This window comes from Dendropsophus ebraccatus, chromosome 1 (genome assembly GCF_027789765.1).
Source record: "Dendropsophus ebraccatus isolate aDenEbr1 chromosome 1, aDenEbr1.pat, whole genome shotgun sequence".
Lineage (NCBI taxonomy): Eukaryota > Metazoa > Chordata > Amphibia > Anura > Hylidae > Dendropsophus > Dendropsophus ebraccatus.
The window spans coordinates 8,074,102-8,098,703 of record NC_091454.1 but is presented as its reverse complement, the minus strand read 5'-3'; the positions used below and the strand labels follow the sequence as shown (position 1 = coordinate 8,098,703).

The window sequence follows — 24,602 nt, the reverse complement described above, 5'->3', positions numbered from 1 at the left end:
TCAGCGTTGCTGACTATAGACCCCATTATTTTTTTTAGTTGTTTTAACCTCTTTTATGCCCCCGCTTGGTTCCCACCCCCCTGTGATTTCCTAGGCCCCTCACCCCCGGCTGTGACAAGTCATCGCCATCGACACCTCCGCTTTTGTGACGGCCGATAGCGGCGGCAGCTGACGGACGTTGAGCTGACACTCTCCAGGCTCCCAGAAGTGGAGGCTTAAAAATCATCGCAGCAAAGTGCTAAATTGGTGGGATTCGGGCAGCGTTCACACCGCCGCCGCGTGTGGTGCTAGACGACAGAACGGAAAGATTTGCACTTTTATCTATGTTTTGGGCGCACGCCAGGAAGTGAGCAGAACACTAAGTGTGAACATAGCCTTAAAGGGACCATACACAGTCGCTTATGGTGTGTTTACACAGAGAGATTTATCTGGAAGCCAAAGCCAGGAATGGATTTGAAAAGAGGAGAAATCTCAGTCTTTCCTTTATGACCCGTTCCGTGTTTATAGTCTGTTCATGGCTTTGGCTTCAAAAATCTGTCAGATAACTCTCTCCATGTAAACGCACCATTAAAGTGTCCGGCTTTCTGCGCCTCCACCAGACCCCGTTCCCACCGTATACGGCCCCAGGTGGGCCGGGGGACTCACCGTTGGCCAGGCTCTTCTTGGTGGTCTTCCTGGCCATGGTCAGCTGCACCTGGTGCTGGATCCTCCGCGCTTTCTCCAGGTCCTGGCGGCTGTAGCTCAGCTTGTCCTCGGAGGGGAGCGCCAGGGTGGAACTGTCCAGGTCCATGAAGTTGTCCCTGCTCAGGACGGTCTTGATGTAGCCCTGCTCGAGGCCGGGGGAGGCGAGGACTGCCATTCTGGATCTGCGGATCAGCTCCCAGCCTCCAGAAAGCTACTGCGGCCACCTGTAAGCCTCTCCTGGTGTACACTACTACCCTGGGAGGCACACACCTCCACTGCTCAGCTTCCTCACTGACAGGGCACCTCCCACCATGGATCCCAGCCTGGGATTCCTCAGATAGCTGAGGGGAGGTGTTATGTCCCTCAGGTTGAGGGTTGGGCCCTGCTGGGCAGGAGGAGGAGGAGGAAGGGGGGACTGTGCTGGAGGTGCACAGGACACAGACCCTCCAGGATTAGGGAGGGGTGGGGTGCGGCTCAGCTGTGGAGATCACATATCACATTATGTGCAGCTTGGAGCAGCTCCAGCACCAGAGGAGTATGGTGATGATTACAGCAGAAACAGCAGACCACCAGAAACACGTCGGGTGACATTGTCCCCCAGAGGACGGTGATGATTACAGCAGAAACAGCAGACCACCAGAAACACGTCGGGTGACATTGTCCCCCAGAGGAGGGTGATGATTACAGCAGAAACAGCAGACCACCAGAAACATGTCGGGTGACATTGTCCCCCAGAGGACGGTGATGATTACAGCAGAAACAGCAGACCACCAGAAACACGTCGGGTGACATTGTCCCCCAGAGAACGGTGATGATTACAGCAGAAACAGCAGACCACCAGAAACACGTCGGGTGACATTGTCCCCCAGAGGACGGTGATGATTACAGCAGAAACAGCAGACCACCAGAAACACGTCGGGTGACATTGTCCCCGGGGGATGGTGATCAGCGCCGAAACAGCTGCCTATAGATGGGGGGCTTATGTAACTGCTATACAGTGAGGGTGGTATTACACGGAACGATTATCGTTTGAAAAATCGTTAAATCGTTCGGATCTGAAAGATAATCGTTTACGTATAATAGAATCTGGACCTATTTTTATCGTTGATCGTTCGCAAATTGTTCGCGTGTAATAAGACGTCGTTCAGTCGTTGGCAGTAGAGGCGAACGCAGTGGCGACAACAAGACGAACGCAATAACGATCATAAGCAACGATAATCGTTCCGTGCAATTTCAGGTCGTTCGCCATAGCGGTCGTTTGAGTTTGTTTATCGTTAATCGTTGATCGTCAGAAAATTGCTTTGTGTAACAGCACCCTTAGGCCGGGTTCACACTGCGTTTTTCCTATCCGTTTAACGTATACATTATATGAGAAAAAAACGGACGCAATTGTGTCATCCGTTTGGATCCGTTTTCCATTGACTTCCATTATATAAAAGAAAAAAATCGTATCGAAACATGCGTTCGTTCTTTTTTACGTACAAAAAAAATAGCGTTGACTACGTTTTTCTGTCCGTTAAAAGTGACCAATTAAAAAACGGATACATTGAACAGATTGCAAAAACGCAGTGTGAACCCGGCCTTACTGGTACACAGTTATGCAGTCTGTTTTTTTTCATCCGTTTTTTACAACAAAAAAGAAAAACACACGTGAAAAAACAGATGTATTTGCGTGCATCCGATTTGATCCGTTTTTCCATTGACTCCTATTCTAAAAAAAACGGATCAAAATGCATCTGTCTTTTTAACATAGGCAACAACATGGTCGACCATGAATTTTCGTACACTAAAAAAACGAATGCACTTTGATCCGTTTTTTTTTTTTAATCCTTTTTTTAGAATGGGAGTCAATGGAAAAACGGACAAAAAAAGACGTTGTGGGCGCAATGGCCGTGAACGGTCGTGCAAACTGACATTGAACCGTTTCATCACATGATCAGTTTGTGTTTAGTAAATAAACGGTTTGAACCCCCGTCTATCCCCGCCTTCTGGGCATGCTCAGTACTATGGAGGCTAAACATAACACACTTCATTTTGAAAATAAACAAACAAAAACAACGGCCGCGTCTCCTCTGTATCTGTTTATCTTCCTTTTTTTACGGAAAAAAAAAAAGGTTTTAAAGGGGTACTCTGGTGAAAATATTCAACTGGCATCCAAAAGTTATACAGATTTGTAATTTACTTAAAAATAGTCTTACAGTACTTATCAGCTGCTGTATGTCCTGCAGGAAGTGGTGTATTGTCTCCAGTCTGACACAGTGCTCTCTGCTGCCACCTCTGTCCATGTCAGGAACTGTGCAGAGCAGGAGAGGTTTTCTATGGGGATTTGCTGCTGCTCTAGACAGTTCTTGACATGGACAGAGGTGGCAGCAGACTGAAAAGAAAGAATACACCACTTCCTGCAGCACATACAGCAGCTGATAAGTACTGGAAGACTGGTGATTTTTTTTTTTTTTTAACAAAAGTAATTTACAAATTTAGAATTAAAAATTACAAACATGTATAACTTTTTGATACCAGTTGATCTGAAAGAAAAAGATGTTTTTTGCCGGAGTACCCCTTTAAATGGTCACAAAAAAAAAGGGGTCAACTGTTTTCTATTTAAAGAAAAAAAAAAAAAGGATTGGAACGAAAGACTCAATGGTAGAAAAAAAATCACACGGACCCCTTGTTTTCATTGTAAAAAAAACAAAAAAAACAGAGCAGATGAAAATAAAGCCATTGATATTAATAGGGGCTTCAGTTGTTGTTTTTTTTTTTTTTTGTTTGTTTTTAGCCAAAAGAGATTATATATAGAATATATATATATATATATATATATATATATATATATATATATATATATTACATCTAATAAAGATAAATATATCATATAAAAATAATAATAAAAACAAGATACCAGGCCCCAGTAGTATATATAAATAGTATATATAAAAGTATTTGCATCCCAATCTGTTATTATAGGGCGAGCTATCAAAACAGGAGGTAGATAAATAAGTGCGCACACCTAGAGGTGACTCATAGCCCCAATAAGATACAGGACTGGCTGTCAGCTGCCCATCTCCCTGCCTCCCTGCCTAGTGGGGGATGTGCAGCTGACAGCTGATTGTAATACTCATTGGGTGTTATGTTAGGGCCCTATTACACGGGACGATTATCGTGCGAAAAATCGTTAAATCGTTAAATTTAAACGCTAATCGTTCCGTGTAATTGCAGGCAACGAACGAAAAATCGTTTGTATGTCGTTGATCGTTGATTTAGATCTGAACCTAAAATTATCGTTAATTGTTCGCTAATCACGTTCGCTGTAATTCCACATTCGTTCGCCCAAGTTCCGCGTTTTTTCACTAATCGTTCAGTGTAATGCTGCGGATTATGGTTCGAATTTGCGCGATAACGATCAATTCAAATGACAATCGTAAACGCAGCGAGCGATCAAACGACGAGCGAGAAATCGTTCATTTTGATCTTACAACACGTTCTTAAATCGTCGTTAGCAAAAAATCCGCAGATCGTTCCGTGTAAACAGTCGTTCACCGAGATAGGCTTAAGTGATCGCAAAACGTTTTTTCCGTACAATATATCGTTCCGTCTAAACGCTGATCGTTCGAAAAAAAAAACAACAACGTTCTTTCGATATCGTTAATCGTACGATCGGGCGAATTATCGCTCCGTGTAAACGCAGCATAATAGCACATTGTTCATTGTATTGCTGGGATCAGAAGTAACGATCGCAATAACGATCATAGTAACAATCGCAATAACGATCATAGTAACAATCGCAATAACGATCATAGTAACAATCGCAATAATGATTATAGTAACGATCGCAATAACGATCATAGTAACAATCGCAATAACGATCATAGTAACGATCGCATTAACGATCATAGTAAGGATCGCAATAATGATTATAGTAACGATCGCAATAACGATCATAGGAACGATCGCAATAACGATCATAGTAATGCTTCTTTTAGACGGAGCGATAATTCGCCCGATGACACGATTAACGATTTGTGTTTTTTTATAACGATCAGCGTTTAGACGGAACGATACATCGTACGGAAAAATCGTTTTGCGATCGTTTAAGCCTATCTCACACATAGGATAAATCGGTGAACGACTGTTTAGACGGAACAATCTGCGAATTTTTAGCGAACGACGAACATTGATTTAAGAACATGTTGAAAGATCAAAATGAACGATTTCTCGCTCGTCGCTTGATCGTTCGCAGCGTTTACACTTACGATTATCGTTCAAATCCGATCGTTATCGCGCAAATTCGAACGACAATCGTTCCGTTCCATAACGATCGTAACTAACGACCATCGTCCTGTATACTATGGTGAACGATTTCAGGTAAACGATAAACAATCTTGTTTGCGATCGTTTATCGTTAGTCGTTAATCGTTAAAAATCGCTCAGTGTAATAGGACCCTTAGCGTCTCTTCAATGGGAAAGTGAATGACCTTAATCATGCTGTCCAGGCCGTTCCATAGGGAACGCAGCGGCGGGGCGGGGGTGGGGTTAGCAGCTTTCTTCAAGAAACAGCGCCATTAGTGTCCTCAGTTTATGTGTGGTATTGCAGCTCAGTAACATTGAAGGGAATGGGTCTATATGTAAGTGTGTATATCAGGGAGGTGGTCGGGGTGGTCGTGCACTGTCCAGCTGGGGAGGGGGGTGTTTGAGGTCACTGGATTTTCCCACTAAACTTAAACTGATCCACACAAATCCTTCTTGGCGGCAGAGAGCACTGTGTCAGAGTGGACAGAATACACCACTTTCTGCAGGACATACAGCAGCTGATAAGTACTGGAAGACTGAAGAGGTTTTTTTTATCAAAGTAATTTACTAATGACTGGCACTTTCTGACACCAATCGATTTGAAAGATTTTAATGTATTTATTTTTATGCTGGAGTGAGTACCCATTTAACTACAGTATATGACAATGCTCTACATCCATATGACGGTGCACTACATCCATATGACGGTGCACTACATCTATATGACGGTACATTACATCTATATGACGGTACACTACATCTATATGACAGTACACTACATCTATATGACGGTACATTACATCTATATGACAGTACATTACATCTATATGACGGGACACTATATCTATATGACAGTACACTACATCCATATGACAGTACATTACATCTATATGACGGGACATTACATCTATATGACGGGACATTACATCTATATGACGGGACACTACATCCATATGACAGTACACTACATCCATATGACAGTACATTACATCTATATGACGGGACATTACATCTATATGACGGGACACTACATCCATATGACAGTACACTACATCCATATGACAGTACATTACATCTATATGACGGGACATTACATCTATATGACGGGACACTACATCCATATGACGGTACACTACATCCATATGACAGTACATTACATCTATATGACGGGACACTATATCTATATGACAGTACACTACATCCATATGACAGTACATTACATCTATATGACGGGACATTACATCTATATGACGGGACATTACATCTATATGACGGGACACTACATCCATATGACAGTACACTACATCCATATGACAGTACATTACATCTATATGACGGGACATTACATCTATATGACGGGACACTACATCCATATGACAGTACACTACATCCATATGACAGTACATTACATCTATATGACGGGACATTACATCTATATGACGGGACACTACATCCATATGACAGTACACTACATCCATATGACAGTACACTACATCTATATGACGAAGCTGTACATTTATATGACGGTTTGTAGAAGGAAGGAGTATCACTCAGTAGTGTATAGAGGTGGAAAGGAGTAAATCTAGTATAGATAGTAATCCACCGGTTCCAAAATATGGAAATAAGGACAATATAGTCTTGAGTAGTTAATTGCAAGTGCTTTTGTGCATCGTTTATTGCGTAACAATGGTGAACACAGACATATCCCGACGTTTCGGTGAATGCACCTTTCTCAAGGAGTCCAGGCGTGGATGTGGTGAGGAGCTTGTGGTTCTGCGAAGCTAGGTCGCGCGCGGTGGATTACCATTTATATGACGGTACACTACATCTATATGACGAAGCTGTACATTTATATGACGGTACACTACATCTATATGAGGGTGCACTACATCTCATCTATTTGACGGGACATTACATCTATATGCTGGTATACTACATCTATATGACAGTACATAACATCTATATGAGGGTACAATACATCTATACGACGGTTCATTACACCTATATGACAGTACACTACATCTATACGATGGTTCATTACACCTATATGACGGTACACTACATCAATATGACGGTACACTACATGTATATGACTGTAAAATACATCTATACGGTGGTTCATTACACCTATATAACGGTACACTACATCTATATGACGGTACACTACACTTATATGGCGCTACAATATATCTATATGATGGTACACACTACATCTATATGACGGTACACTACATCTATATGACGGAACACTACATCTACATGACGGAGCATTACATCTATATCGAGGGATACTACATCTATATGACGTGCACTATATCTATATGACGGTACACTACATCTATATGACGGTACACTACATCTATATATACTACATACTAAATATACTACATCTATACGATGGTATACTACATCTATATGAGGGTACAATACATCTATATGATGGTACACTACATCTATATGGCGGTATACTACATCTATATGAGGGTACAATACATCTATATGACGGTGCATTACATCTATATGAGGGTACAATACATCTATATGGCGGTATACTACATCTATATGAGGGTACAATACATCTATATGACGGTGCATTACATCTATATGAGGGTACACTACATCTAGATGACGGTGCATTACATCTATATGGCGGGGCACTACATCTATAAGACGGTGCTGTACATCTATATGACGGTACATTACATTTATATGACGGAAAACTACATCTATATGACGGTGCATTACATGTATATGACGGTACATTACATCTATATGGCGGTACACTACATCTATATGACGATACATTACATCTATATGGCGGTAGACTACATCTATATGACGATACATTACATCTATATGGCGGTACACTACATCTATATGACGATACATTACATCTATATGGCGGTAGACTATTGCCCGTGCAGGTAAGCTGCCCCGGCATCGGTCAGGGTATGCTCAGGGCTCTGTAGATTATCCTGTCAGCCCTGCTGATGGTGTTGCTGTAGGTGACAGGACGATATAATCCTCTCCATTCCTCATACCGCCATCAGCAGTCATTCCAGTGCTTAAGGGGTTAAACTGCAGGAATCGGCATTTTCTCTGATCTTTGCTGTTAGAGCTGGAGGGCGGCTGTCACTCATCTCCATTACACGCTGATCCTGCGCACCATGTGATCCGCAGGACGTACAGGTACGATGGTTACAGGTGAGGGAGCCGTACAGCAGTGTCCTGTATATATATACTGAGGGAGAAGGGGTAATATATACCTGTAAGGGAGCCGTACGGCAGTGTCCTGTATATATATATACTGAGGGAGAAGGGGTAATATATACCTGTAAGGGAGCCGTACGGCAGTGTCCTGTATATATATATACTGAGGGAGAAGGGGTAATATATACCTGTAAGGGAGCCGTACGGCAGTGTCCTGTATATATATATACTGAGGGAGAAGGGGTAATATATACCTGTAAGGGAGCCGTACGGCAGTGTCCTGTGTATATATATATATATATATATATACTGAGAGAGAAGGGGTAATATATAACTGTAAGGGAGCTGGAAGGCAGTGTCCTGTATATATATATACTGAGGGAGAAGGGGTAATATATACCTGTAAGGGAGCCGTACGGCAGTGTCCTGTGTATATATATATATATATATATATATATATATATATACTGAGAGAGAAGGGGTAATATATAACTGTAAGGGAGCATACAGCAGTGTCCTGTATAATATATATGGCACTGTAATGGGGGCACTCTGCTGGCACTGTAATGGGGGCACTCTGCTGGCACTGTAATGGGGGCACTCTGCTGGCACTGTAATGGGAGCGCTCTGCTGGTACTGTAATGGGGGCACTCTGGGGCACTGTAATGGGGGCACTCTGCTGGCACTGTAATGGGGGCACTCTGCTGGCACTGTAATGGGAGCACTCTGCTGGCACTGTAATGGGGGCACTCTGGGGCACTGTAATGGGGGCACTCTGCTGGCACTGTAATGGGGGCACTCTGCTGGCACTGTAATGGCGGCACTCTGCTGGCACTGTAATGGGAGCACTCTGCTGGCACTGTAATAGGGGCACTCTGCTGGCACTGTAATGGGGGCACTCTGCTGGCACTGTAATGGGGGCACTCTGCTGGCACTGTAATGGGGGCACTCTGCTGGCACTGTAATGGGGGCACTCTGCTGGCACTGTAATGGGGGCACTCTGCTGGCACTGTAATGGGAGCGCTCTTCTGGCACTGTAATGGGGGCACTCTGCTGGCACTGTAATGGGGGCACTCTGCTGGCACTGTAATGGGGGCACTCTGCTGGCACTGTAATGGGGGCACTCTGCTGGCACTGTAATGGGGGCACTCTGCTGGCACTGTAATGGGAGCACTCTGCTGGCACTGTAATGGGAGCACTCTGCTGGCACTAATGGGGGCACTCTGCTGGCACTGTAATGGGGGCACTCTGCTGGCACTGTAATGGGAGCACTCTGCTGGCACTAATGGGGGCACTCTGCTGGCACTGTAATGGGGGCACTCTGCTGGCACTGTAATGGGGGCACTCTGCTGGCACTGTAATGGGAGCACTCTGCTGGCACTAATGGGGGCACTCTGCTGGCACTGTAATGGGGGCACTCTGCTGGCACTGTAATGGGAGCACTCTGCTGGCACTAATGGGGGCACTCTGCTGGCACTGTAATGGGGGCACTCTGGGGCACTGTAATGGGGGCACTCTGGGGCACTGTAATAGGGGCACTGTAATGGGGGCACTCTGGCGCACTGTAATAGGGGCACTCTGCTGGTACTGTAATGGGGGCACTCTGCTGGCACTGTAATGGGGTCACTCTTCTGGCACTGTAATGGGTCACTCTGCTGGCACTGTAATGGGTCACTCTGCTGGCACTGTAATGGGGGCACTCTGCTGGCACTGTAATGGGGGCACTCTAATGGGGGCACTCTGTGGCACTGTAATGGGGGCACTCTGGGGCACTGTAATGGGGGCACTCTGCTGGCACTGTAATGGGGCACTCTGCTGGCACTGTAATGGGGGCACTATGCTGGCACTGTAATGGGGGCACTCTGCTGGCACTGTAATGGGTCACTCTGCTGGCACTGTAATGGGGGCACTATGCTAGCACTGTAATGGGGGCACTCTGCTGGCACTGTAATGGGAGCACTCTGCTGGCACTGTAATGGGGGCACTCTGTGGCACTGTAATGGGGGCACTCTGCTGGCACTGTAATGGAAGCACTCTGCTGGCACTGTAATGGGGGCACTCTGCTGGCACTGTAATGGGAGCACTCTGCTGCCACTGTAATGGGGCACTCTGCTGGCACAGTAATGGGAGCACTCTGCTGGCACTGTAATGGGAGCACTATGCTGGCACTGTAATGGGGGCACTCTGCTGGCACTGTAATGGGGGCACTCTGCTGGCACTGTAATGGGGGCACTCTGCTGGCACTGTAATGGGAGCACTATGCTGGCACTGTAATGGGAGCACTCTGCTGGCACTGTAATGGGGGCACTCTGCTGGCACTGTAATGGGGGCACTCTGGGGCACTGTAATGGGGCACTGTAATGGGGCACTGTAATGGGGGCACTCTGGGGCACTGTAATAGGGGCACTGTAATGGGGGCACTCTGTGGCACTGTAATAGGGGCACTCTGCTGGTACTGTAATGGGGGCACTCTGGGGCACTGTAATGGGGGCACTCTGGGGCACTGTAATGGGGGCACTGTAATAGGGGCACTGTAATGGGGGCACTATGCTGGCACTGTAATGGGGGCACTATGCTGGCACTGTAATGGGGGCACTCTGCTGGCATTGTAATGGGGGCACTCTGCTGGCACTGTAATGGGGGCACTCTGTGGCACTGTAATGGGGGCACTCTGCTGGCACTGTAATGGGGGCACTCTGCTGGCACTGTAATGGGGGCACTCTGTGGCACTGTAATGGGGGCACTCTGCTGCCACTGTAATGGGGGCACTCTGCTGGCACTGTAATGGGAGCACTCTGCTGGCACTGTAATGGGGGCACTCTGCTGGCACTGTAATGGGAGCACTATGCTGGCACTGTAATGGGGGCACTCTGTGGCACTGTAATGGGGGCACTCTGCTGGCACTGTAATGGGGGCACTCTGCTGGCACTGTAATGGGGGCACTCTGCTGGCACTGTAATGGGAGCACTATGCTGGCACTGTAATGGGAGCACTCTGCTGGCACTGTAATGGGGGCACTCTGCTGGCACTGTAATGGGGGCACTCTGCTGGCACTGTAATGGGGGCACTCTGCTGGCACTGTAATGGGGGCACTCTGCTGGCACTGTAATGGGGGCACTCTGGGGCACTGTAATGGGGCACTGTAATGGGGTCACTCTGGGGCACTATAATGGGGCACTCTGGGGCACTGTAATAGGGGCACTGTAATGGGGGCACTGTAATAGGGGCACTCTGCTGGTACTGTAATGGGGGCACTGTAATAGGGGCACTCTGCTGGTACTGTAATGGGGGCACTCTGCTGGCACTGTAATGGGGGCACTCTGTGGCACTGTAATGGGGGCACTCTGCTGGCACTGTAATGGGGGCACTCTGCTGGCACTGTAATGGGGGCACTCTGCTGGCACTGTAATGGGGGCACTCTGCTGGCACTGTAATGGGGGCACTCTGCTGGCACTGTAATGGGGGCACTCTGGGGCACTGTAATGGGGGCACTCTGGGGCACTGTAATGGGGGCACTCTGGGGCACTGTAATAGGGGCACTGTAATGGGGGCACTCTGGGGCACTGTAATGGGGGCACTCTGCTGGTACTGTAATGGGGGCACTCTGGGGCACTGTAATGGGGGCACTCTGGGGCACTGTAATGGGGGCACTCTGCTGGCACTGTAATGGGGGCACTCTGCTGGCACTGTAATGGGGGCACTGTAATGGGGGCACTCTGCTGGCACTGTAATGGGGCACTCTGCTGGCACTGTAATGGGGGCATATTATCTGCCAACATGGTGGGTGTGACCAGCGTTGTGGGGGAGGGGAGGTTACATTAAAGAAAAGAAACCACAAGGAGCCCCAAGTCTCCAAAAAAACGACTTCTAACACAGTGCCGCCTGCTATGATAGGAGAAGATGGTGACTGTATACAGAGCAGCGGCCTCTATACTCTGTATACAGCAGTGTAGTATATACAAGCCTCGCAGTGCCGCCTGCTGTGATAAGAGATGATGGTGGCTGTATACAGCGCAGCGGCCTGTATACTCTGTATACAGCAGTGTAGTATATACAAGGCTCGCAGTGCCGCCTGCTGGGATGGGAGATGATGGTGGCTGTATACAGCGCAGCGGCCTGTATACTCTGTATACAGCAGTGTAGTATATACAAGGCTCGCAGTGCCGCCTGCTGTGATAAGAGATGATGGTGGCTGTATACAGCGCAGCGGCCTGTATACTCTGTATACAGCAGTGTAGTATATACAAGCCTCGCAGTGCCGTCTCCTATCAGTTCTCATACATCCCTATGGGAGGCGATCTCCTGACATATTTAGCCATTGATGCAGCTTGTTGTAACATGTGATACAGGGAATAAATTACCCCAGGAATGATATACAACCCCTGGATAACACATATATACTGCATATACACATATCACATATATACATATATCAGACGTATACTGCATATACACATATCACACATATATACTGCATATACACATATCACACATATATACTGCATATACACATATCACACATATATACTGCATATACATATCCCACATATACACTGCATATACACATATCACACATATACACACTGCATATACACATATCACACATATATACTGCATATACATATCCCACATATACACTGCATATACACATATCACACATATATACTGCATATACACATATCACACATATATACTGCATATACACATATCACACATATATACTGCATATACACATATCACACATATATACTGCATATTCACATATCACACATATACTGCATATACACATATCACACATATACACACTGCATATACACATATATACACTGCATATACACATATCACACATTTATACTGCATGTACACATCACACATATATATACTGCATATACACATATATACACTGCATATACACATATCACACATATATACTGCATATACACATATCACACATATACACTGCATATACACAGATCACACATATACACACTGCATATACACATATAGACATATCACACATATACACACTGCATATACACATATAGACATATCACATATATATATATACTGCATATACACAGATCACAGACACAACACAGAACAATGTTAGTTCACTAGCAGAACATTTGGCTTTGTGGAGCACAGAATGGGGAATTATTTTATTAATGGTGGATAGAAAATTCTGGAATCTTTAAAAAAAAAAATCCTGAAAGATGTAAGAATGTGAGGGTTAATAGGAAAACACTTACAGGTCGTACCAACCCGTACAGAGAAAACATGGCCCCAATAAGAGAGCTATCCATGGGAAGAATTATACATCTCCTCTCAGATGGAGTGCGGCAGAAGATGTTGGTTGTTCCCAGTCAGCTGGGTGTAATATACGTTGCTGTAAGAAATCACAGACTGAAGTGGATTTATATGTAGAAAAAACAAATACAAACCAGCAGTAACACCGAACCCGAAGAAAACAAGGTCAAAGGGCGAAGCAGAAGGATCATGGAGAGTGAAGAACTGGATGATAGTGATATCACTGACCAGTCACCTGTGTTGTTCGGTTGTTATTCTTACCAGCCCCACTTTTGGGAAGAGATAAAGGGAGTTGTCCCAGGATAAAGAAAAAAAAAAAAAGCAGTAACACTCACCTCCCCCCATCCCTGCAGCTGCTCTACTTCTTATTTATTAATGTTTTTTCATTGTTCCTGTGATGTGTCATTCCTACAGTCAATCACTGGCCAGGGTCCCGCCTCCAGGGAACCGGGCAGCTCCTGTGGGGACAATGCAACACAAGAACATAGAAGAAGAACAGGAGCTGGGGGGGGGGGAGGTGAGTATGACTTCTTTTTTTATTTTTATAGTTTTATAGTGCCCCAAGTGATGGACAAAGAGAATTCCAACCACTCTACATTCATCCCTCAGGGCATTGTGATTGTGAACATTGTGGTTCAGCTCATCCCCTATGCAGGTTGGGACTCCTGACCGATGATGTAGCCGCTCATAGACGTGTCATCCCTCTATGAAGAGTCGTGACTCCACACAGAAGAATGAGACAGACGTCTGAGGGACTGAGGATGACGAGAAGGAGTCAGGAGAAGACATCCACCCGACTGAGGTCACAGAACCTCTGATCCCGGCTCTATGAATAATCCCTCATTCTTGAAGGACACGTGCCACCGCCCCATGGGGCCTCAGGTTGGCCACTAAGTGTACGTTCGGGTGTTCTCTGGCCTGGAATGCGGGAGGATAAGCCGGGAAACATTTTTATAGAGAATTTTATTGAGATTTTTTCTGCTGCATTAAAGTTTATTTAGAACCAAATTAAAACTTCCCTGTAGAACAGGTCATGTGCCTGGGCGGTGGTGGCAGCGAGTTATGGGTGTCAGGGAGTTATGGGTGTCAGGGAGTTATGGGTGTCAGGGAGTTATCGGGTTACAGTCCTTGGACCTTGTACATATGGCTCCGTATTGGCTTAAGATGTCCATAGAGTTCAATAACTGTCAACTCCCTCACATACAGGAATCTAATACATGTACTAATAGGCTCCGCCCCTGAGGAGTGAAGATGGAGGTAAGATGTCCATACATTTTATTAACTGTCGACTCCCATGTGTACAGGGTTCTAATACATATAGTAATAGGCTCCGCCCCCGAGGAGTAAAGATGGAGTAAAGCTGCCCATACATTTCAATAGCTGTCAAATCCCTCGTGTACTGGGTTCTAATAAATATAGTAAGAGGCTCCGCCCCTGAGGAGTAAAGATGGAGTTAAGATGTCCATCCATTCCAATAACTGTCGACTCCCTCGTGTACTGGGATCTAATACATGTAGTAATAGGCTCCGCCCCCAGGGAGTAAAGATGGAGTTAAGATGTCCATACATTCCAAGAACTGTCGACTCCCTCTTGTACAGGAATCTAATACATGTAGAAATAGGCTCCGCCCCTGAGGAGTAATGTTAAGCTTCTCAGCCCCAATACTATGTAGATATGTATCAAAGTCTTTCTTAAGATGGCCTTTTTTAATGCAGCGCACCCTCAGACAGTAGGTCCACAGCTTCCTCCACGATACCTCCTTTGCACAACAAATATTTAAGTGACTCTGTACCCACAATCTACAACCCCCCCCCCCCCCCCCCGCCCGCCCCCCTCACCGCTTGTACCCTTGAATAGCTGCTTTTTATCCAAGATCTGTCCTGGGGTCCGTTCGGCAGGTGATGAAGTTATTGTCCTAAAAAACAACTTTTAAACTTGCAGCCCTGTGTCAAATTGGCGTGGCCTAGAGTGTCTATGCCCTAACCTTGCACCGCCTCTTCATTCCTCCTCCCCACCCTCTATACTATTAGGAATGACCATGGCAGAATTTCTCCTATTCCTATCTTGTCTGAACACTGCACAGGTGCCTTAACGATCCAGCTCATGTGCAGTGTTCACACAGGTGATGAATAGGAGAAATTCTGCCAGGGCCATTGCTAATGGTGAAGAGGGCGGGGTAGGCCTAATGGTGAAGAGGACGGAGAGGCGGCGTAAGCCTAATGCACAGACACTTCACAGCAGTTGATTTGAACATTTTTTTTTTTTTTGCCGGCATTCCCCTTTGAATAAAGTGGACAAAGCAAAGTGGTAATGCCACAGCCAACCTGAGGACAGTGGTGGCGCTATTTGTGCAGGAAAGCAACTATGTTTTTCTAAAACATCCATTTTATGGGAGACGCCTTCACACAGCATGGATCCGCAGCAAGATCCACTGCGGATCCCTGCCCTGTAAAGTCTACGGGCAGACATACTCGCAGCGGGATGGACATCCCACTGCGAGTATGTCGGAAGACCGCCCCTTTAACCCCCGTCGGGGCCACAGGATTAGAAAAACATATCAGCTATCTTCCACAAACAGCGCCACCTTTGCCCTCAGTTCATTTTTCGGTATTACAGCTCAGTTTAATTAAAGTGAATGGAGCCGAGTTGTAATAACACACACAGCCTGAGGGCAGGGGTGGCGCTGTTTTTGAAAGAAACTGATAAAGAACAAGCTTCATGCAGGTAGGGGTATATCTATGGGGTGAAGCTGTGCCCATATAATACCGCCATACTGTGATCATATAGAACCATAAAGTGATTGTATCAGCTGGTATCAGGAGATACAGGCTCCTGCTGGGCTCCTGTCTATTGCTATAGCTTCATACAGGGGATGTAATCCTCCTCCTGTCTCTCCTCTCGTGCTGCACCTGGAATATTCTCCTTCACACGACTGTACAAAATCGATTCGCCGTGCCCCATTACAGCGTATGTGTCTCTAACCACCATTCCTCTACGTGTCCTCATATTACCCCCACATATATCCTCAGTACTCAGTGGCGCCCCCTTCAGTTGTAAGGGAATTGTTATTAAATGGATTAACCAGAGCTGCAATACCGCACACAGCCTGAGATAAGGGGGTGGCGCTGTTTCAGGAATTAGATAACCTCATTATCCTGCAAAGTTTAATGATTCTTTTGTCAATAACCTGCCGGACAATAAATAGCGCCATCTAGTGTATCGTGTAGATAGTCTTTGCTAGAAGTAACACGTGCTGCAGATGACGGGGGAAAAAATAATCGGTCTGCCTCCCATAGATTTCCATGGGTGCCATAATATAATATGGGTGTGAGCATCAGACATATGTAAAGAATTCTTCTGTCTCTAACCAGGTGTGATCTGTACAGTCTGGAGAAAGGTCTGTAGGGAAATATTCCTCTCCTTACATGCAGGAAAGATGGAAAGGATGGGAAAAAGAATGAGAATATTCATAATAATGCTCTGCCACCTAGTGGCAGCTGCAGGGAACTGAGCAGGAATATTTAGTGTATTGCTGAGCCACCTAGTGGCAGCTGCAGGGAACTGAGCAGGAATATTTAGTGTATTGCTGAGCCACCTAGTGGCAGCTGCAGGGAACTGAGCAGGAATATTTAGTATGTTACTGAGCCACCTAGTGGCAGCTGCAGGGAACTGAGCAGGAATATTTAGTATGTTACTGAGCCACCTAGTGGCAGCTGCAGGGAACTGAGCAGGAATATTTAGTGTATTGCTGAGCCATCTAGTGGCAGCTGCAGGGAACTGAACAGGAATATTTAGTATATTGCTGAGCCACCTAGTGGCCAAGGCAGGTAAGACAGGAGAGTGTATTGTTTAATATATACAAAGCCGTGGCAGGGTTATGGACTAATACCTGGGGGTAAGTATGTTGTTGGTTCATCCCTGTGCTGGACAGGAACGGACAGAGTGGTAACCAGGGTAACAGGGTGGTAATATTATGCGACATGGAGAGAAAGGAGCTACTGCACATCCCATCTATGGCTGATACTGATGCCGCTCGGCTAATTTTAAAAACCAACGTCAGGATGTTGGCATATAATTTGATCAAACCATATTGCCCCGTGTACCACGTGCCGGTCTCCTGGTTCACACGGGTCCCTATGCTAACTCCACACCGTGTCGGTCAGCGACCGCCAACCCCGCAAAGCGTGCACGTGCAGGGAAGGGAGGCCATGGAACGGCCCTGCAACCCCAATGTCACAGGACCAGACCCAAAAAGCCCCACCAAAACCCAGCCAGCACCACCGGCGGGGAAGGCTGCCCCCAAATGACACAAGTATGGATATGGTATTACACTTACCATTGCTGCTCTCACAGAATGGGGAAGACATAGGGTCCAGACATGTGAGCACAGACGTATCCTGCTAATTTTGGTCATGTGGGTCTTATAAAGGAGTGCGAGCTGCTCAGAAAGGGAGAAAAACATAAAATGCGCCATGGAGAGAGAGGAGCGGCTGCACATCCCATCTATGGCTGATACTAATGCTGCTCGGCTAATTTTAAAAACCAACGCCAGGATGTCGGTATATAATATTAGCTGAAAGTGGGAGTTATTGACTATTACTGGAAAGCGGTGGAAATAACCCTGTCCAGAGGTCTCTGAAGTTAAAGGGGTTATCTGGGATAAAATTATATTTTACTATGCTGCCAAGGCTGTGGGGGAGATGTCACGGACATATACATACCTGTCCTCCTCCATCGCTGTTGCTGGATCTCGGACGGCCTGCCCTCTACTGCCCCCAGCAACTTCAAAACATCCGGTGATGCGCTGTTCCCCACGGAAATGGAAGTCCAGTATAGAGAGTAGAGAGAAGGACAGGTATGTATATGTCCCTGACATCTCCCCCACTGCCTCAGCAGCAGAGTATAATATAATTTTATCCTGGACATCCCCTTTAACACTGTCTGGAGGTCTGTGTGAAGTCGACAATGTCTGGAGGTCTGTTTAAGGTTTACATTGTCTGGCGGTCTTTGTGAAGTTGTCAGTGTCTGGAGGTCTGTGTGAAGTTGACACTGTCCGGAGGTCTGTGTGAAGTTGTCAGTGTCCGGAGGTCTGTGTGAAGTTGTCAGTGTCCGGAGGTCTGTGTGAAGTTGTCAGTGTTCGGAGGTCTGTGTAAAGTTGTCAGTGTCTGGAGGTCTGTGTGAAGTTAACCATATCCAGAGGTCTGTGTGATGTTGACACTGTCTAGGGGTCTGTGTGAAGTTAACCATGTCCGGAGGTCTGTGTGATGTTAACCATGTCCGGAGGTCTGTGTGATGTTAACCATGTCCGGAGGTCTGTGTGATATTGACACTTTCTGGAGGTCTGTGTGAAGTTAACCATGTCCAGAGGTCTCTGTGAAGTTAACAGTGTCTGGAGGTCTGTGTGAATTTAATAGTGTCTTGAGGTCTGTGTGATGTTGACACTGTCTGGAGGTCTGTATGAAGTTGACAGTGTGCGGAGGTCTGTGTGAAGTTGACAGTGTCTGGAGGTCTGTGTAAAGTTAACCATGTCTGGAGGTCTGTGTGAAGTTAACCATGTCCGGAGGTCTGTGTAAAGTTAACCATGTCCGGAGGTCTGTGTGAAGTTTACCGTGTCCGGAGGTCTGTGTGAAGTTTACCATGTCCGGAGGTCTGTGTGAAGTTAACCATATCCGGAGGTCTGTGTGATGTTGACACTGAAGTTGACAGTGTCTGGAGGTCTGTGTGCAGTTAACCATGTCTGGAGGTCTGTGTGATGTTGAAACTGTCTGGAGTTCTGTGTGAAGTTAACCATGTCCGGGGGTCTGTATGAAGTTGACACTGTCTGGAGTTCTGTGTGAAGTTAACCATGTCCGGGGGTCTGTATGAAGTTGATACTGTCTGGAGGTCTGTGTGAAGTTGATATTGTCTTTAGAGAAAGTTATAACTGTTGCGCTTTAAGTGCTGTTTAAGTTATTTTCTGAAACATTAAAGCCTATTGTGCCAACAAGAGTGCACTGCAACCATCAAACTTTGGTGTATTATGTGAAGCATAAGGCGTTTTATGCCCGTCATGTGACCTAACTGCTTCTTATAAGGGGGAAAACTCACCCCCCTTCTTACAGGTGACATAATGTAGGAGTTTGTTCACATTACTTGGGGTTCACCCATAGATGAGAATGTGGGGCCGCGGTCCCTTGGGATACTGCTATACAGACATAGTGTGAGGTAAATCCCTCCTATCCCTCGGCCAGTGCACTTTGTTGGGTTTGGACACCAGTAAAGGTCGCAGGGAAGTTTTTGGGGTTAGAACCTGGGATCGGTCTGTTCCGTCTTTTGTTTATTGACCTGAACTGATCCGAGAGACAGAAGAGATGGAGAAATAAGACTGGTGTTTGTTGACATGAAAGATGCCAAGGGACAGGATGCTTTGATGGGAAATCAAGCTGTGACAGTAAAATAGTGACCCGCCCGAGGGTCACCGCTCCAGAGCCAATCACAACAGCAACGGGAGGGGCCGGTCCTGTTTACCACATTGCTTACTGGGTGTCTCTGAGGATCCGGCCAGTGTAAACTGCACGGCCCGAGCCCCGGCCCTTATAGAAAATGATGAGTGAGAGAACCCTGGAGCTCACTGTGTGCGCCACTTATAAGTGTCCCCCCCCCCTAAGGAAATGTGCTACTGCCTATTATGTTCTTAGAGGGGATTTTAAAGGGATATCCTCATCACAGCTAATATAACTTTACTTGTAGGTCTCATCACGTTATATATTTTCGCAAATAAATTCATTTAGCAATGTGTCTCCTTCTCCTGATCTACTGCTCTTTTCCTCCCATTGTTACAGCTCACCAAGGTTACCGACCACCACTCTGCTCTAAAAGCAGTGGTCTGGCTGGTGTATATGTGGTGTCCTACCACGGGTGTTACTATTGGTTACACCCTTTGTAAAAGCCTGTACTTTTAAGATTAAGTGGTAATGTAGTAGTACCAGAGTTTTGCCACAAGATGTCGTTATTGCAAGTATGTAAGCCTAGATATTGCATGGCTGTAGTAGCCAAAGGGTTATTGTTTGTTTGTGTACCACATGGATCTGTACATTAATGAGAGTTCTTTCTTCTTCTCACCTATCATCTCTCTCTTTACTTCTACATATACACTCCTCACCCACTCACAACACACTTTACATGCGCTGTAGGAAGGAAGTCACATGGTAAGAGGATGTGTGTAGGATCTTTTGCCTTTAGACTCTGTAGAGGTAGGATGCCCCTTAGTTTCTTCTCAAGCAACCTCACTCCACACTATGCAGTGTTAAGCTTCCACTAGACAAGTCAGGGATCATCCTAACCCACGCTGTGGACAAGGAGAGACACAGTGCAGGACAGTATCCATAAAGAAGTAAGGAACTGATCCGGATAGAGCAAAGTTGCTAGAAGCCTATGAACTCTATCTCGCAGCACGGGTGTAACCAGGGAACCCTCAGCATACCGCACATCCCAGGTACCAAGGTCTGGGGCTTGTGTCACCCTCTAGGATGGGTCACTCGACACTAGTGGGCAATAGGTGGTGCAAAGACCAAAGAGTCAAAACACAGGCACAAGTATTCTCTCTATTTTCAAGTATTGTATCAAGGCAAAGCTGTATGATCTACTGCCTACCTCACGTATCTCCAGAGTAAACAAGATTATATTTATGCTAAAGAGACTCTGTGATTCCTTGCCAAGCACCGACACAGCTCACACACTCCTTGGGTCATCTGCCCTTTCTGTGGGTGGCAGTACCAATAGTCCGGGTGGGTCACTACTCCACTCCGGACCTCCATGATGAGTACCCAAGGGACCCCGCAACAACCCGGCAGGTCACTGTCGACAGGGAAACAAGGTATAGCTGTCCCCTTAATCTAAAAGCAGGTGTGCCACCATACCTGTGTGCCCAACCGGCACTGGCGTCACAACAAAATACCACCGGGCCTGGCTGTATCTCGGCCAACCACTACAGGACTGGCAACACGCTTAACCATCTGGCAAGTGACCGCGGCCGTTCCCCCACACCGCGGGTCACCACATATAGATCCCTATAATGTAGATGTATAGTGATATAAAGTATAGATACTTTATATTATAAATAAATATGTATATACACCAGCCAGACCACTGCTTTTAGAGCAGAGTGTTGGTTGGTAACCTAGACAACGAGCTGTACACAATGTAAGAGTTAAGAGCAGCAAATCAGGAAAAGGAGACAAGTTTGCCAAATGAATATATAACGTGACGAGTCCTACGAGACTGACTATATTGGTTGAGATGTGATCTTTCTGGAATCTTCCTTTCATACCGATATACAGTCTGTGTCTCAGGTTCCTTTGGGCGTTAGAATGTGAGGATATTAACTTTCACCTATGCGGGTCAGACAGGTTTTACTAGTATTTAGGTTTCAAAGGGCTTTACTCTCACTCACCTCCTCGTCTGCTGTCAGTGGTGACACCTATTAAAGGGGATATCCTGGATTAGAGATACATAGCAGGTTTCTTCCGGAAACAGCACCACCCCTCCCCCCAAGTTGAGTGTGGTAGTACAACTTGGCTCCATTCACTTCAATAGAATAGGGGGGAACATAGTGTTATTTACCTCTCCCTGTGGGCCCAATGTGCTGCATCATCTCCAGAACTAATTTTCCCCTGAGTTTCTATGTTGTCATGACTTGGGGAAAAATACCGACCCGGCTGATAGATTTCCTCATCAGCCAATCATGTCACAGTGTCACCGATTGGCTGAGTGGGTAATTCATCAGCTGAGTCGGGAGGTTGCTGGAGCCGGAGCGGTGAGACAGGGAGGGGTAAGTACAGCTTGTTTATTATGTTCCTCTCTGGCCCCGCCTCCTGGTTATTTCTAAATATCGCCGGACTTCTCCTTTAAATGGTCATAACTAACATTATTGTAAATCATTTCAAATGACTCCTTGCCCCAGAAAAATAGCCCCAAAGTTTTGGCCACTAGGTGTCTCCCTTCTGTTTAATCTGCTGTTCACTGCCTGTTGTTCTGTCTCTAGTGACAGTCTCAGCAAGACAGAAGGCTTACTTACTGTCTTTAGTGATATCACCACAGCAGTTCCTAGTGTAACCCTCTCCTTGCTTTACTGCTGCTGTTTAGTTCATTTCAGCACATAACCCTATGCAAACCCAGTGCATCCAGTAGTAGTGTGCTGTAAAAGCTTTGGCTGTCCAGGCATGATGGGAGTTGTAGTTTTGCAACAGAGCCAAACTACAGAGCCAAGGTTCCCTACCCCCAGCCTGGTGGTAGCGATGATCTGAAGAAACTGATCACAAAGAATAAGGGAGACCAAAAAAAATCTGGAGGAAAAGTTCAAGAGAAGGAATCAAGTCCTTGATCAGGAGACGGATCAGGTAAGATCTGTAGGAGAGGATCCAGAGTGAGGAGGAGCAGACGTCACTGCCGTTCTCTGCTCTGATCCAACAGCTGGAGATATAGAATTACTGAGAATGGTGACCTGCTGTACTGGCTACACTGGGGCTCCTAAAAAAAAGTCTGGAGGAGAAGCCCAAGAGAAGGAATCAAGTCCTTGATCAGAATACAGACAGATCAGTAAGATCTGTAGGAGAGGATCCAGAGTGAGGAGGAGCAGACGTCACTGCTGGTCTCTGCTCTGATCCAACAGCTGGAGAGCCAAGGTTCCGTACCCCCAGCCTGGTGGTAGCGATGATCTAAAGAAACTGATCACGAAGAAAAAGGGAGACAAAAAAAGTCTGGAGGAGAAGCTAAAGAGAAGGAATCAGCTCCTTGATCAGGAGACGGATAAGGTAAGATCTGTAGGAGAGGATCCAGAGTGAGGAGGAGCAGACGTCACTGCCGTTCTCTGCTCTGATCCAACAGCTGGAGATATAGAATTACTGAGAATGGTGACCTGCTGTACTGGCTACACTGGGGCTCCTAAAAAAAAGTCTGGAGGAGAAGCCCAAGAGAAGGAATCAAGTCCTTGATCAGAATACAGACAGATCAGTAAGATCTGTAGGAGAGGATCCAGAGTGAGGAGGAGCAGACGTCACTGCTGGTCTTTGCTCTGATCCAACAGCTGGAGAGCCAAGGTTCCGTACCCCCAGCCTGGTGGTAGCGATGATCTAAAGAAACTGATCACGAAAAAAAAGGGAGACAAAAAAAGTCTGGAGGAGAAGCTAAAGAGAAGGAATCAGCTCCTTCTGGTCTCTGCTCTGATCCAACAGCTGGAGATATAGAATTACTGAGAATGGTGACCTGCTGTACAGGATACACAGGGGCCCCTAAAAAAAAGTCTTGCTACCAGTATATGCAGAGTCCCGCAAAATGTCAGAATTTTTACAAATCACAGGATAAGATGGCTTGTCTGTTTGTCATGTGACTGGTAAGACGTCTGCAAAACAAATGCATAAGAAAATAATTGCAGTATTTTTTTTTATTCCCACTCTTTTCTATCCCTTGTTTTCTTAAAATAAATGAAGAATAAGTGGAAGGGGAAACGGGATTTGATCCCCTTCCTGCCTCTATGGAGTCACAGAGCGTTCCACATGATGTCTCTCAGCCAGTCAGCAGTAGTGATACAATGAAAGAAGCAGGAAGTTCTGAGATTATTGCTCAGGGTGGTCAGTGACAACCTCTGATGGGTTCTTCTTCTGGAGGAGGTTCTTATGAACCCCTAACTAATGTCGGATTCAATAACGCAAAGCATAAGAGTAGACACTTATATAGTAAGGGAATCAGCTGTTTAAGTGGAGCTGCCATTTAACATGATGATAATAGGTGAAGTGTTGGGACTTTTCATTATTTGCTGCACATTGAACGGTTGGTTTGGATTCAGCCCTACACTCCCTGGGCAAGGTACCGGTCACCTGACTGACTGACATCTACAGGCTGTACACAATAAAAGTTTGGACTCCTGTCAAAAAGACAGGAGTCCCTGTTGTTCTACATGTTTTTGTGACATCCTATGCCAGCGCACCATGAAAACTATTCACTGAGCAGAAGGAGGCTTGTGCTGTATACCTGCTGCTCAGTGAACACAGTAAGCATAATCATTTTATACTACTAATTATATAACTTTAATACATAACACATTAGTACCTCTTACTAAAATGACAGGAGAGCTCGCT

The 24,602-nt window shown here is 46.0% G+C and overlaps 1 protein-coding gene across 1 annotated transcript in view; it reads right to left on the bottom strand.

The window, feature by feature from the left end:
• Positions 1-983, bottom strand: part of PKP2 (plakophilin 2) — a 39,259-nt gene extending 38,276 nt beyond the window's left edge. The window contains exon 1 of the mRNA XM_069965846.1: positions 646-983. Coding sequence (XP_069821947.1) covers positions 646-859 — 214 coding nt within the window. The 5' untranslated portion in view covers positions 860-983. The remainder of the gene's footprint in view (positions 1-645) is intronic.
• Between the last annotated feature and the right edge of the window lie 23,619 nt (positions 984-24,602).